Genomic DNA, 16,093 nt, shown 5'->3' with positions numbered 1-16,093 from the left:
CCTCCAGCTCCCCAACCTCCCTCCCCTCTGGCAGTTGGTGTGGATGTTTTATATTTTAAACCATTTTTATTTTTAAGAAATACCTATAGAAAACTACATAAAAGGGATAGAGAGCCTAAGGAAGCAAACATTCTTGTAACTATCACCTATGTCAAGAAATAGACCTATGCTCTCCATTCCCATGATTCTTTGGGCTCTTTTTTCTTTTCCGGCACATCAAGACATTCCAGGCTCATCCTGTATTTTCTCTGCCCTCCCTGGAATTAGCTATTGTTCCAAAGAGCTCTGGTTCATTTGATTAAAAAAATGGTATTTACAAACCGAGATCTGGGTGACAATTGTGCTCATCATTATTGGGATATCATTGCTTTTCTGCCTCCTCAAAGAAGATAATCTTTTTAGAAAAGTTTTAAAGTACTGAAAGAATATAATAGTCTTTTCAAAGTTTTAGAGATAATTCGAGGAATTATGATGATGAACAACCACAACTATGTAAAAATTTACAATGGAAACTGATGCATAGTATTAAATTGGATATCAATGTATGAGGCACAAATATTATATTTTCCCCCCTAAATTTTAGTATAGACCTTACTCCCATTGAAGTTTTGCCTTTTTTTTTTTTTTTTTTGTAGTAGTAGTTACCAGGCACAGTTACAAATCCTGTTTGGCCCTTTAGAAGCTTTGTGAACAGCCCTTATGCATTAACTAGTTCTGACGTCACCATAGTAACAGCAAGCAGTGCGCACGCACTCATTTAAAGAGCCGAAGTGCTCTGCAGCCACTGAAACCCGCCCTCTTTCTCAGATCGCTCCGCCTCCGTGTAGCCGGGACGGCCCTGCTACGCCCTGCGGAATCTAAGTCACCAATCACCGCCCGCATTTCCCAGCCGTCATTGGCACGTGTCCCGGGTCCAAAAGCTCGGGGGCGGGCCTCTGGTTTCCCGCATGCGCTGTTGTCCTCTCTCCCCACGCTGGTTCCGCGTCCTCTCGGAGTAAGTAGTTCCTCCGCCTGGCCTGGAGCGTCTCGTGTCTGGGGCTCTTCAGGCTGCCGCCGCCGCCGCCGCCGCGATGGGCAAAACTAACGACTCTCGGAGTCCGGGAGCCCGGCCCGATCCGGTGCGGAGCTTTAATCGCTGGAAGAAGAAACACAGCCATAAGCAGAGCCAAAAGAAGCAGTTGAGGAAGCAGCTGAAGAAGCCCGAGTGGCAGGTCGAGCGCGAGGTTATCAGCCGCCTCATGCAGAACTACGAGAAGGTGAGGCCGGCGCTGGGGAGGGGGCGCAGGCCGCGGCTTATGCACGTGGGTGGGCCGGCTGCGAGGTTACGGGTCACTACGGCGATAGGCTGCTGAGGGGAGGGGGCTGACCAGTCACTGGAGACCGGACCTGGGGAGTCTGCCGTTTGTACACCATGCTGAAGAAGGGAGTGAGGTGAGAGGTGCCATTGGGGGTCCTCTTGAGGCCCTACAGGTGGTCGCCGGTGCCACAATCCTGGCCTTTTGACCGCTCTTCTGCTCACCACACTGTTCCTGATAAAGTGATGGAAATTCAGTGATATTTAAGGGTAGGGAGATTAATGCTGTAATAGTACAGTAATATACATAATAATACTAATGATAACGATATTAATGACACCTACATTTTAAGCCACTCATCATGTGCTTCCATTATTTGGTTTGATCTGAGATAGGGTCTTATTCGCATTTTACAGATGAGAACGTGCAGTTCCAAGAGAATAAGAACTTGTCTTAAGCTCTTACGCTTGAGTGGTGTGGAATTGGACCCTAGACCCATGTCTTTCCGATTCCAAAGCCTTTGCTTTTAACCTTTAAGCCATACTTGCATGCCTTAACATCACCCATCTTTCTTCCTGTGCACATCCAAGAACTGGCATAGAAAAGCGGGACTCCTGGTCCATCTCTGGTACCTATCATCCCACATTGTTGCCGATGTTCCTAGATGAGTATCCTTGTAGTTACTATTTTGACTTCTTGACCTCTTTTCCTTTCAGGCTTCTTGGGACTGTCAGTACCCTTCTCCCTCCCCCTAATTCGTGTGTCTGTTGACCTTCACCCGCCTTATTCAGCCTCTTAGTGATTGCCCCATGTAGTGCAGTATAATCAGGGATTTAACTTGTGGGACATTTCTGGAATTCAAGTTACCGTGTGTTATGCTGGTATAGCTTTCCTTTAAACTCTTAGAAAACAGTGAGGTTAAATAGAGCATAGAGTTTGTTTTGGGCTTTTGAGTTAAGATGATGATGATCTAATCCTGGCTTTGCTCACCAGATGAGTGACCTTGGGCAAGTTAACTTACCTTGTTGGCTTCCTTTTTTTCTTTTTTCTTTTGGTCTTTAAAAGGCATGATAATATCTACTTTATAAGTTGTGGGGAGTTTGTAAGAATGCATGTAAAGCATTCTACGCAATCCCTGGCACATAAGTATTTCATATATTAGCTGCTATATTATTACTGCTATGGCTGTGTATATATATACACAGTACCTCAAAAGGCATTGAAAAGTAAATTACTGTTATATTGCAGTTTTGACTTTTCATCAGAGACTAGAATTGTTAAGGGGTATAGCCTCAGCCCTTGCTTCTCTTCACTATGCTGTCTTCCCTGGTGTAATCCCAAGGCTTATTCTTGTGGACCAGTGATTCCTTCCTATATTGTGCACAGAGCTCTTCTAATTTCATATCCTTTTTTTCTGCCTGTGCTGGATGTCTTTACCCATGTCATAGGATACCTTAAATGCTACAAGTCCAAAACTGAGCTTATTATCTTTTTCTTTTAAATTCATAATTCTTTGTATTAGTTCCCTATTGCCATTGTAACAAATTACCACAAACTCTGGGGTTTAAAACAACAGAAATTTATTTTCTCACAGTTCTGGAAGCCAGAAGTCTGAAATCAGTTTCACTGGGCTGAAATCAAGGTGTCAACAGGGCCATATTCCCTCTGGAGGCTGTAGGGCAAAATCTGTTTCTTGCCTCTTCTAGCTTCTGGTGGCTGTTAGAATTCCTTGGCTTGTGGCTGCATCAATCAATCTCTGCCTCCTTGGACACATTGCCTTCTCCTTTTCTGTGTCAAATCTACTTCTGCCTTTTTTTTTTTTTTTAAATAAGTACACTTTTGATCGCATTTGGGGTCCACCCAGATAATCGAGGATAATCTTCCCATCTCGATTATTAATCATATGTACAAAGTCACTTTGCCATGTAAAGTAACATTCACAGTTCCAAGGGTTAGGATATGGACATATTTGGGGACTTTTCTTTAACCTATCACATCCTAGTCCAACATTTAAGCAGACTGCTGAGCTTGAAGCCTAGGAATAATTCTAGAGACTTCCCTTTTACCATTCTTACATCTAATCAGTCACACTGGTGATCCGTTCTGCTTGTTAAATTTCTCAAATGCTTCTCTATCCCTACTGCTCTGTCTTAAATTCAGGCCCCATCATCTTTTGCCTGAATTACTCTGGCAGCTAAATAGGGGTCAGCAGCCTTTTTTTCGTAACAGACCAGATGGTAAACGGTTTTAGCTTTGCAGGTCAGATGCGTAGAGCTGCTCAACTCTGACATTTTAACAGAAAAGCTGACATGGAAATATTTAAACAAATAGATGTACAAGTTGTGTTCTAGCAAAACTTCAGTTACTAAAACAGTTGGCTGGTGGAATTTGGCCCTTAGGCCTTATTCCCCTCTATCCTCCATATTGCTGCTAGGATGAGTCTTTCTAAGATGAAAATATCAGGAGTAGCTTGACTCCTGATTAAAACATTTCCTTGGCACAGTTACTTTCAGGAAAATGGCTAAATACTTTAATGTGTCAACATGCTCTAGTCCAATGAAAAAGTAAGTTATTTGCGGTCAGGTGGACCTGGCTTAAATATCACTCAGTTTAGGTATTGACTCACCATGTTTCTTAATGTTCCTGAGTCTCAGTTTCTTCATTCAACAGAGATGATTAACCACCCAGAGTGTCATAAGGCTCAAAGGAGATAATGTATGTAAACCAAGCAGTCTGTGATAGGCATACATGAAAAAACAGCTTGCAGTTTGGTGAATTGTCCATGCTCCTCGATGCTTCTCATTCTGGTACTTGATGTTCTCACTGCAGTGAGCACCTTCATTCCTCCATTCTAGGGACTTGCCCTTCAAGATTTAAGTTTCTCTTCCTGCCCTCCCTCGGTAGAGTTAGCACTGCTGTACATCTGTAGCATTTTGTATACACTTTTGTTATAGCATTTATTACTAGGCTGTGATGATTGGCTTCTTTGTTTAACTTCTTTGTTCATCCTCCCACTAAACAATAAACCATAAAAAAGGTCAGAAGCCATTGGTACTCACCTCTGCTCTCCCCAGAGACTAGTTACACAGTGCTTGTCCTTGAGTAGGTACTTAGTTGGTGTTGAGATATTGTTTGGTGCACAATGACCTTTTCCACATGGCCTTATTCTAGTTGATAACATTAGTCCATTCTTTTGGTCTCTTATTTTAAATTGCTGACACTTACCAAGCTTTTATATGTGTTGACTTGCCATGTCTTCAACAACCATATGAGATTGTTTACATTATATAGGTAGGAAACTTCAAGGCACAGCAAAGTTAAACGGTAAGTGAAAAAGCTAGTACATGAAAAGTTCTAACCCAGGTAGTCTAGGTCTGACACCAGAGCTCTAAACCACTTCTCTTTACTGCGCTGCAGTGCACAAATGTTTAAATCTGTCTTTTCATTAAGTTGAAGGAGCAATTCCTCCCCTTCCCCAATTATTACTGTTTTACTTTTTAAAATCTTCGATATAGTTTCTTAAGACTTTGTCAAGAAATAAATGCAGTGTGAAATCAATTGCCAGGTCTAGTAATACTAGATTACATCAAAGCAGATTCGTTGTTCTCTATGTAACTAAGGGGGGACCCTCACCGAATGGTTCCTCAGATGGTAGCATTTGTTCATAAAACTTTTATTATACTGCTGCAGTACACAGGTGGTGCTCAGTAGCCTCACTTGTGAAATACTGAGCAATTCTTTCAGAAACATTTTGAAAAAATTTGACGGATACTTATTAAGGCCTAAGTAAAAATAGGTGGAAAAAGAATTCATGTCTGTCTTCCTTTGAAGGTGGGGTGGGCTTGATACATTTTGACAGATGTTTTAATAATGAATAAATAATAATAATAATATGTATAGTGCTGTGGTGTATTAGGGGAAAAAGGTTGAGTTATCCTGTACAGTGTCCTTTCTGGCCAGATGAATTAGAAAAAGCATGTTTTCTCAGCATACTACTACTCTTCCTCGTTGTAGTTGTGTCCTTAGGCTTGGCTTGTGGAGCTGGATTTCAGCCACATACCTGAGCCTTACCTGATACCTTTGTGTAGTGCATGAACTATTCAGTGGTTGTGGTAGCTGTAAATGGAGCTAGTTCTTGAATGAAGCGTTTCTCCAGATAGAAAAGATTGGCAAGGACATAGTAGAAGGAGTAACATGAGTAAAGATAAAAAGATGTGAAAATACATGATGTTCTTTGAAGGGGGAAATACTCCTTGGAGTGTGGTAGGTGTTCCTGAACTGGCTTCAAATGAGATTGGAAAAGAGGGAGGTGGACTGTGAATGGTTTAGGACTCTGTAGTAGGTAGAATAATGGCCTCCTAAAGATGTCTAAATCCTGGTCCTGTGAATATCCTTAGAACCTGTGAATAAATTACGTGGAAAGGGGTAATAGATGTCTAATCAGCTGACCTTAAAATAGGGTGATTGATCTGGGTTATCCAGGTGGGCCTAATTAATCAATCAATCAATCAATCACAAAGGGCCCTTAAATGAGGGAGCTGAAGAGTCAGTGACAGCATTTTGTGAAGTGAGAGAGACTTGCTCATCCATTGTTGGTTGGCTTTGAAGATGGAATGTGGGGAGCCTCTAGAAGCTGGAAAAAGCAGGAAAATGGATTCTTTCCTAAAATTACCGGTAAGAATGCAGCCCTGCTAACACTTTGATTTTAGCTGAGTTAGACACATTTTGGTGTTCTGACTTTTATAAATGTAAGTTAATAAATTTATGTTGCTTTAAGCCACTATTTGTGGAAATTTGTTACAGCAGCAGGAGGAAATTTATACAAAGGCTATACTCAGAAACTATCTGGCAGTTAGAAAACATATCCAAGCTACAAGTGGTCTAGAGGACAAGAGACCAGGTTAGGAGGTCTTGGGAACTCTGAGTGGCAGATGCCATGATGTGATTAAGTTAATTGGAGATTTTTTTGGGGGGGAAATGTCTATGGAGGTGAAGAGAAATATGGAAAGAATGGAAAGAGGAGCAGGTAGGGAGAGTCAGGGTATAGCAGTTTTAAGAGCTTAGGTTGAGGAGGTTCCTCAAGCCAAAGTTGCCCATTAGAGGAATCCCTTGTCCTGCTAGAATGGACATGCAACCATACTGCTGCTGTGTTCAGTTGTTGGTAGCAGGCCAGGGAAGCATGGCATTTTCAGTGGTGGATCGAGGGAGTGACTCCTGGCATTATCAGTCAGTCGTGCTCCCTGCAGCAGGAGATCTGGGTTATGTATTTGTAAGGCCACCATGTAGGATCTGTGTTCTGGAGGAGCTGATAGAGAGTTGGAGACTGAAGCTTCGAGAGAGCTATTTTAGTTCAAGAACTGTTTTCACTGTTGAAGAATCACTCAATCTCTCTTTACCTGGGATGCATTTAGACTTATGATAATCAGCTGTGCTATATAGGCACTGCATTCTAATCCTGGTTTCTTTTTTTCTTAAGAATTTCATGTGGTGTAATTTGATGCAGATTTCTTTTGATTGCAATAGGTGGAACACCAAATTAGATTGGACCTGTGGACCATAGTTTGCTGACCCCTGTTCCAGAGCATCAGTGGAATAAAATTTTTCTTTGGTTCTTTGGTTTTAGGAGGTTTTTATACTTTCTTCTGCTTTGGGATGTAAAAGCATTATTTACTTTTGTGAGAAAGGACAGATACCTTGGAGACATTGCGGGTTCAGTTCCAGAGCACCGCAATCAAGTGGGTCGTAATTTTTTTGCTGGTGAAGGGTCTTCAGTTGGTTAAAAACACAACATCTGTGATGTATAAATAAAGTGAAGCGCAATAAAATGAGGTATGCCTGTGATAGGAGAGTGGTGAAGTGGTACCCACCCTGTTCTTCACTCTGTCTCCCTCCAGCTTTTCTACCACCTTTGGGAAGTTTTTAACAAGTACCATCATTGAAACATTTGTTTTTGGATTTTAGAAGAATGCTACAGATTTTAGAGGGAGTGTGAAGGTTGGGAAGACAGGAGTGATTTTTTTCTAAGAAAAGAAAGGAATGAAGGGAAGGGGAAAGAGAATGTTATTTTGTTTTAGGAACCATAGCCATCTTCCACTCTGGTTTCTAAGTATTCCTTGGAATATAATTGAGAGTCTTCTGGAATAGGGTCAGCAAACTTTTTCTGTAAAGGGCCAGATAGTCAGTATAGGCGTACCTTGTTTTTTTGTGCTTTGCTTTATTGCACTAAACAGGTTTTGTGTTTTTTGCTAATTGAAGACCCTCCACCAGCAAAAAGATAACCAGCTTTATTGTAATACTCACCTTATTGCTGTGATCTAGAACCGAACTCACAGTGAACTGGAGGTATGCCTGTATTAGTCTTTGTGGGTCATACGGTCTCTGTCTTAACTACCTCGACAATATGTAAATGTCTCTTTGCCATATCTACATAGACAATATATAAATGAATGGCTGTAGCTGTGCTCCAGTAAAACCGTATTTACAAAAACAGGCACCAAATTAGATTGGACCTGTGGACCATAGTTTGCTTACCCCTGTTCCAGAGCATCAGTGGAATAAAATTTTTCTTTGGTTCTTTGGTGACTTCTTTCTAAGACTGGGATATAGCTTTATATTGTAATGGCTGAATGAATGCTGGAACAGTTTTATTCTTCCAGACTCTCCCTCTATGAGGTTAACAGATTTTAGAAAGATGCACATTATTTCATTTGAATAGCCCACTTTACCTATGTTTTATTTCTAATGGGGATTGAAGAGTGTGTTATCTGTCTAGCTCCTTCTGTAAGCAGCTTTTTAGCTGACAATAGCACAAGAGCAAGGATGGACCGCACCTAATTTTAATGTCCTGTTTGGGAGATTACCTTCTAAATGAGGTAATTTTCTCCTAATACTAGTACACTGATTCTGCTTCCTTTCCAGTGTTATCTGGAATGATTTGCAGAGATTAAGTCTATGTTTTAACATTTGTGTTTTCAGCATTTTAGTCCAGAGAGTAACCCTGTATGGGCTATATCATGCGTCTCGGGAAAGATGTGTAGACTGTAAAATACAAGCTGTTATCCCTTTACTGCCTGCAGTGTAATTTAAATAAACGAACCATACAAATACAGCTTTCCTCTTTTGCGAATCATGAATAATTTGGCAGCCTATTCCCAGATCTGAACAGTAGTTTTTGCTTTCACCATCCGTAATAAAGTAATTCTTCTGAGCAGCCAAGATGAAATTCAGAAATTGGGTTGATGCTAATGAAGAACATAAGTAATGCATATTTAGATAATGTAAAGTTAAAGGACAAAATGTTACTTATTGTGGCTTCACTGTGACAGACACTTCCGCCGGTTATATTTAAATAATACCCTTTAGTATACTCTGAAATGAGTAGTTGTCAGGTTGGATTTCACATGCCACTGATTTATTGTTAAAACTTTGAAAGGTGTGTACTAACAAGATAAAATTTCTCCAGCTCACTCCAATCTATTCTCTAAAGTGTGTAACTAGAACTATTCTCAATGCGGTCTGTGGTTTATAGTCATTTTGACCCTTATTTCTTCAACTGATATTCCTTAAAGGATATGCTAAAAGTAAATTTTCTTCCTAAAATTGACACGATTATGACTTATTGTGTTAACATTTTAGAGATGAAGGATGTTCAGAGTAGTAGTATGTGTGTTGAGTGAATAAAGTTTTTTTAAACACCAGTTTAAAATAGTTACAAACTTATATTTTTGATAATAGCTTCATCAAGGCATATTTCCTTTCAGAAGAAATGATGATTTTTTTGAAGTAATGATTAAGTTAAATCCTGCAGCACAATGTAGAGAAAAAAATGGTTTTGTTATAAAACAAATCAATTATTTGATGTTATTTAGTTTTATCTGACATAGTCCCCTTTTTCTTTTCAGATAAATGTTAATGAAATTACAAGATTTTCAGATTTCCCCTTGTCTAAAAAAACATTGAAAGGTAGGTAAATGTTAGATTTCTTTATGCTTTTCATAAATGGAAAAAAGATTTAGAAACAGTTTAACTTGAAAAATCTTGTTTCGGCAAGTAATTTTAATACCACGAAAACCTACAATAAGAAACAATTAGGTAGCATGGTGGTGTGAGAAGACTCTTCATAATAAAGACCATATATGACAGACCCTCAGCTAATATACTCAGTGGTGAAAAATGGGAAGCTTTTCCTCCAAAGATTAGGAATAAGACAAGGATGCCCAGTGTCACTACAGTTATTCATAGTGCTGGAAGTCCTAGTCAGAGCAATCAGGCAAGCGAAAGAAATAAAAGGCATCCAAATTGGTAATGAAGAAGTGAAATTGTTACTTTTTGCAGATGACATGATTCTTTATATAGAAAACCTTGAAGACTCCACCAAAAAACTATTAGAAACAATAAACAAGTTGCAGGATATAAAATCAATGTACAAAAATTTGTTGCATTCTTATATATTAATATGAAATATCAAAAAGAATTCCATTTGCATTTGCAACAAAAAGAATAAAATACCTGAGAATAAACATAACAAAAGGTGTGAAGGATTTATACCACTGAAAACTATAAGACATAGTTGAAAGAAATGGAAAAATACACAAAGAAATGGAAAGATATTCTGTGTTCATGGATTGAAAGAATCAACGTAGTTAAAACAGCCATATTACCTAAAGCAATATATAGATTTAATGCCATGCCTATCAAAATCTCAATGGCATTAAAAAAGATAGAACAAAAAAATTATCAAATTTGGAGTCTTTTGTGGTTCCATACAAGTAGCCAAAGCAATCCTGAAAAAAAGGGCAAAACCAGAGATTTCATACACCTTGACTTGCGATTATACTACAAAGCTACACTAATCAAAACAGCATGGTATTGGTAGAAAAACATGTACAGAGACCAATGGAACAGAATTGAGAGCCCAGAAATCAACCCACATGTATATGGGCAACTAATTTTTGACAAAGGAGCCAAAAACATGCAAGGGAGAAAAGAAAACCTATTCCATAAACGGCATTGGGAAAATTGGAAAGCCACATGTAAAAGACTGAAACTAGACTGTTATTTGACACCATATACAAAATTAACTAAAAATGGATCAAAACCTAAATATAAGATCTGAAATGATAAAATACATAGAAGAAAAAATAGGTAGTAAACTTATGGACCTGGGTCTCAGAGAATATTTTATGAACTTGACCCCAAAGGCAAGGGAGCTAAAAGTAAAAATAAATGAATGTGACTATAAAAATAAATTAATGGGGACTACATAAAATTAAAAAGCTTCTGTACAGCAAAATGGCAACCAACCAAATGGGAGAAGATATTTGCCAACAATACCTCTGATAAGAGGCTAATATCCTAACTATATAAAGAACTCATACAACTCAACAACAAAACCAGTCTTATTTAAAAATAGGCAGAGGGCCTGAACACTTTTCCGAAGAATCAAATCAAAATGACAGTGAGATACCACTTGTTATAATGGTTGTTATCAATAAGACGAGAAATATCAAGTGTTGGTGAGGAAGTGGAGAAAAAGGAACTCTCATATATTGCTAGTGGGAATGTAAATTGGTACAGCCACTTTGGAAAACAGTGTTGAGATTCCTCAAAAAATTAAGAATAGAGCTACCATACGACCCAGCAATCCTTTTTCTGGGTATCTACTAAAAATTTGAAAATATTTAATCAAAAGAATATATGTTCCCCTATGTTAATTGCAGCATTATACATGGTGGCTAAGTGTCCTTTAGTGAATGATTGGATAAATAAGATGGGGTAAATACACACACACACACACACACACACACAATGGAATATTACTCAGCTCTAAGAAAAGATGAAATACATGACAACATGGATGAATCTTGAGAGTATCATGCTAATTAAAATAAGTCAGACAAAAAAGGACAAGAACCATATGATTTCAAAACTCATTATGTGAGATGTAAAACAGAAAGCAACAAACTCACAGGTAACAGAAGGGTGGTTACCAGAGGGGAAGCGGGTAGGGGGAAGATGGAGAGAGTAAAGGGGGTCATATTTGTGGTGGGAGACTAGACTTTGGGTGGTGAACACAATGCAGTATACAGGTGATGTGTTACAGAATTGTACACTTGAAATATATAATGTTACAAACCAGCGTCACCCCAATAAACTTAAACAATTCATTTAAGTTTTACCAGTTTGTGATCATTCTTTCTGGACTAAAGAACAATAGTGAAAAGACAAGATGATAGGGCCTCTGAACAATTAAAATAAAACCTAATTATGTTAAAATACTTAAGAGAACAAACAAAATTGCGACAGCTTTTATATTGGTTTGTGAGTAAAACGAGAACAAAATACCACAAACTAGATGGCTTAAACAATAGAAATTTATTTTCTCACAGTTTTGTGGCCTGGAAGTGAAAAGATCAAGATGCTGGCAGGGTTGATTTCTTCTGAGGGTCATAATGGCTTACAGGTGGTCTCTCCTTGGCTGCCCTCTTGCTGCCTCTTCACAGGGTTTTCCTTCTGTACACTTACACCCCTAAGTGCCTCTTTGTCCAAATTTCCCCTTCTTGCAAGGATACTAGTTAGATTGGATTAAGGTCTACCCTAATGGGCTCATTTTAACTTAATCACCTCTTTAAAGGCCCTGTCTCCAAATATAGTCACATTCTAAGGTACTGGAGTATTAGGGCCTCAATGTGCGTGTGTGTGTGTGTGTGTGTGTGTGTGTGTATGTGTACATGTATGGAGGGCACACAGTTAAGTCCATAATACTGTTCTATAGGAATTTTCTGAAGTGTCATTCTTATCCCCTTTACACTTGCAGGTTTGCAAGAAGCCCAGTATCGTTTGGTAACTGAGATACAGAAACAGACCATTGGATTGGCTTTGCAAGGTAAAGATGTTCTCGGAGCTGCCAAAACTGGATCTGGCAAGACTTTGGCTTTCCTTGTTCCAGTAAGTAGTTTATTCATATTGGGTCAGATTCTCTCTTCCATGATTTTCAAACATTCTGTGCCTAGATAGAAATAAATATTTATGTAAAAAGTTGTTTCGTGTTGAGTTTTCCTGGCTCGAATGCAAGCTTTGTCAGACAGGTGCCACATCTGTTTTGTTCTTCACTGTATTCCTCAGGTCCTATAGCATAGCACCTTGTACATGGTGAGCAGTCAGTAACTTATTGAATGAATTATCGTGCCTTGACAAGCCATTACATTTCTGAAGGATGTAGGGTGTTCCAGGCTGGCAGGTCAGAAAGGTTCTGCTTTGCTGTAAGACCAGGAGAGAAGGCCGTTTCTCTGTTCAGCCTGGCAAACCTCCCAATGGCATTTATATTTGCCACTTGTTTAGGATAAAGGTGAAATGTGCTCACTTTTAGAAGACTGGGTTACTTGAGGATTTTCTGGGATAGTGATATCTGTCCTTTATAGCAGCAAAATAATAGAAGCTCTTAGGAATTCACTTGTATCTCACTTATGCAGTTGGTGTCATAATTTAATTTCTACAAAATAATTGGCTTAGAAAAATCATTTGAGATTTAGTTTCAAGTGTTGGAAAACCATTTTTCTCTTAAATTTTAATTTTTTATAGCGATGTCACGCCCCAACTAGATAATTTCGCTGTGTAACTACAGCAGCTGCACAGATGAGAGTTTGTTTTAATGTGGTTCCTATTCAGAAAATGGTACACATATTTTTCTGAAATCCATTTTAAAAGTCTGTGGGCTGCACATACCTTTTACTGATTGTCAGTTTCCTCATGGCATGGCCCTGGCAGCAGCTGGGGCTTCTTTTCCCTTCCCTCTATGATTTGGGAGAGGATGCTTCTGGTGGATGGAAAAAGAAAAACCAAAGCAAACAATTTCTTCTTTTTGATTGGATAAAACTCATGACTGGTATGCCTTCCGCTTGGAAGGTGCCTCTCATCCGGAGTGGCAAGGTCGACTCAGGAATCAAAAAGCTGCCTTCTCTAAGAACTTATTGAACACGACTTGCTGTCTTTTTCCGAGGTGCTGGAAGCCTTATATCGTCTGCAGTGGACCTCAACTGATGGGCTGGGGGTTTTGATTATATCACCTACAAGAGAGCTGGCCTATCAGACCTTTGAGGTTCTTCGAAAAGTAGGAAAGAACCATGAGTTTTCGGCTGGTCTCATCATTGGTGGAAAGGTTTGTCTTCTTGTCCTTGTCTTTCTTTCTTTTATTCTGTAATTTATGTTGGAGCACTGTGGCAGTTGACTGGGAAGAGGTGGAGATTTCATCTAAACAGGCTGGCCCATTAGAGAGGGGGTGATAGCATCTTGGTGTGGTCACTGACTTGTAGAGTCTGGTTGTCAATTTTATAGGTCCAAAATGTCCATTTTGTCAGAGTATCTGAATTGATCAGGTTCTGAGACTAATTTACTCTACCAACCTGTTACTGGGAAAGGTGCCATTTCAGTATGTGGACTAGTGCCTTTTAATACAGAGTCTAAGAGGTTGAATTTCAGAACATTGCTGAGTCAGCAGCAGAAGAAAGGAAGATAGAAGATAGTTTTGAGGAATGTTTATTTTAGGTCATGGTAAAACCTGCTGCTCAGCTTCAGTACCTTTTAGCATACCTGGAATGTTTGTGTCTGCTAGACTTTCTACAATGCGAGGTTAAATACTTGAATTTTTGAATTTATATGCAAATATACGTAAAAAAAGAAAGAATAACATAAACCTTCACATACCCATGTACCTGTCACCCAGCTTTAACAATGAACATTCTGTAGTTAATGTTTCAAGGAGAGAAATAGGTAAGCTCTTTCTTTTTGTAGTCCACAAAGTATAGTGAGTGGTGTCAGAGGGCCTGTTCAGTCAGTGCCCCTGGATCCTGACCTTAAGAATGGGAATAATCTGGTTTTTAAGTTAGTTCTAGTAGTCTTAAGAAGAAATCAAGAGTTGGAGCATTCATATAATATTTTTCTTGGCCTCAAAATCCTGCATTTGATTAAGAATCTATAGAAACTCTGAGCTCTTTAGTCTTCACTGAAGACATTTATTTGGCCCAGAAATTTGGATGTGCTACAGAAATAGAAGGGAGAAAGTTACATTTATTTCTAGAGTATCTACATTGCTTTGCTGAAATGCCACATGCAGATGGCTTTTATAGTTTTATTACACAGGCTGCTTGGTGATGCATCTGTGTAATCAAAAGAAACAACTGTTTTTAGGATCTGAAACACGAAGCTGAGAGGATCAACAACATAAATATACTCGTTTGTACACCGGGGCGACTTCTGCAACACATGGATGAAACAATATGTTTTCATGCCACCAATCTCCAAATGTTAGGTGAGTCTAATGAATATTTAATGAAAAGTATCTCAGAGAGCCCTCATAAATTTTAATGATAAAATGTTTTATCGAATAAATATGATTAAAAACATTCTGAGACATAACTTGATTTTTTTGGCATGTGGATTCTAAACCCAGAGAGTACAGTTAGACTTTTTAAAATCAAAATAGTCAGAAGAATATGTCTTGTTGTATATGAAATTAGATATTTCAGTATTTGATACTGTTAAGAGTATTTTTTTAATCTTAAGGTGCATCTGCTATCGATGGTGTTACCTAATATGTATTTTTTAAATCAACTCTTTATTTTAGAATAATTCTAGATTTATAGAAAAGTTGCAGTGATTGTACAGAGTTCCTCTATATCCCTCCCTCTAGTTTCCCCTAGTATAACATCTTAAATAATTGTGGCACCTCTGTCAAAACTAAAAGATGTACATTATATAAATTCCATACTTTATTTGGATTTCACCAGTTTTTCCATTAATGTTCTTTTTCTGTTCTAGGATCCAGTCCAGGATATCATATTGCATTTAACCTAATGTATATTTTAAATATTGTAATTCAACTAGTGTTTTCCCTTTTTAGTTCTTGATGAGGCAGATAGAATCTTGGATATGGGCTTTGCTGATACCATGAATGCTATTATTGAAAATCTTCCCAAGAAACGTCAGACTTTGCTTTTCTCAGCTACACAAACCAAATCTGTAAAAGATCTTGCACGCTTGAGTTTGAAAAACCCCGAATATGTCTGGGTTCATGAAAAAGCAAAATACAGGTATGCACTATTTGAAACAATATTTGATTGAACAAGAAATTGGTGTTCTCTCTTTTCAGTTAAGAATTTGATATTCAAATTCAACTACTGTTATGGGACACAAAACATTTTATGTGTTATTAGATATGCAAAGCATAGTAAATGTATTAGTAAAAATTATTAAATTCTAGATGCATGTGAGAACATTCATGTAGTATTTCTCGAAATGTGTCTGGGGAACAAATATTTTTTCTTAAGATGTTAACAAGTATTTATTCACTAATTATTCCTCATAAAATAGTGGCGGGCTGGGGTAGAGAGATGCATTCCTAGGTAGGTAAATAGCAAATGCTGGGTTAGCGTAAAACAATGTTCTTCAAGACTTTTCAGAACCTTTAATATTTTTGTAGACATTGTGATTATCCAAAGCATTGGAAATTAATATAGCTTCCTGCATTTACCAAAATTATTCGTGTACAGAATCATTCTTTTTAGCTATGTTATATAGGACTAATGTGCTATGGAACATATTTTATCAAGTGCATTAATATTTAGCAAAATACCTTCTGTTTAAAATGTTCCAGCAACTGTTGTTTTATCTTGGTTTCACTAAAAACTGGAGAGTAAGGTATGCTTGTTCATGTGACAATGAAGTTTAAGTGTGTGTGTGTGTGTGTGTGTGTATGATATGTATAAATGGGTTAAAGGATATTTGTTTTAAAGTGTATTTTG

The 16,093-nt window shown here is 38.3% G+C and overlaps 1 protein-coding gene across 1 annotated transcript in view; it reads left to right on the top strand.

Annotated features, from left to right (window-relative positions):
- Nucleotides 1-915: 915 nt before the first annotated feature.
- The window catches only part of DDX10 (DEAD-box helicase 10), a 235,723-nt gene continuing 220,545 nt past the window's right edge, over nt 916-16,093 (top strand). Inside the window, exons 1-6 of the mRNA XM_011379562.2 lie at nt 916-1,256; nt 9,197-9,257; nt 12,112-12,242; nt 13,294-13,452; nt 14,481-14,601; nt 15,193-15,382. Of these exons, the coding sequence (XP_011377864.1) occupies nt 1,071-1,256; nt 9,197-9,257; nt 12,112-12,242; nt 13,294-13,452; nt 14,481-14,601; nt 15,193-15,382 (848 nt within the window). The 5' untranslated portion in view covers nt 916-1,070. The remainder of the gene's footprint in view (nt 1,257-9,196; nt 9,258-12,111; nt 12,243-13,293; nt 13,453-14,480; nt 14,602-15,192; nt 15,383-16,093) is intronic.

This window comes from Pteropus vampyrus, unplaced genomic scaffold (assembly GCF_000151845.1).
Source record: "Pteropus vampyrus isolate Shadow unplaced genomic scaffold, Pvam_2.0 Scaffold365, whole genome shotgun sequence".
Classification (NCBI taxonomy): domain Eukaryota; kingdom Metazoa; phylum Chordata; class Mammalia; order Chiroptera; family Pteropodidae; genus Pteropus; species Pteropus vampyrus.
This window is presented reverse-complemented; position numbering and strand designations above follow the sequence as displayed.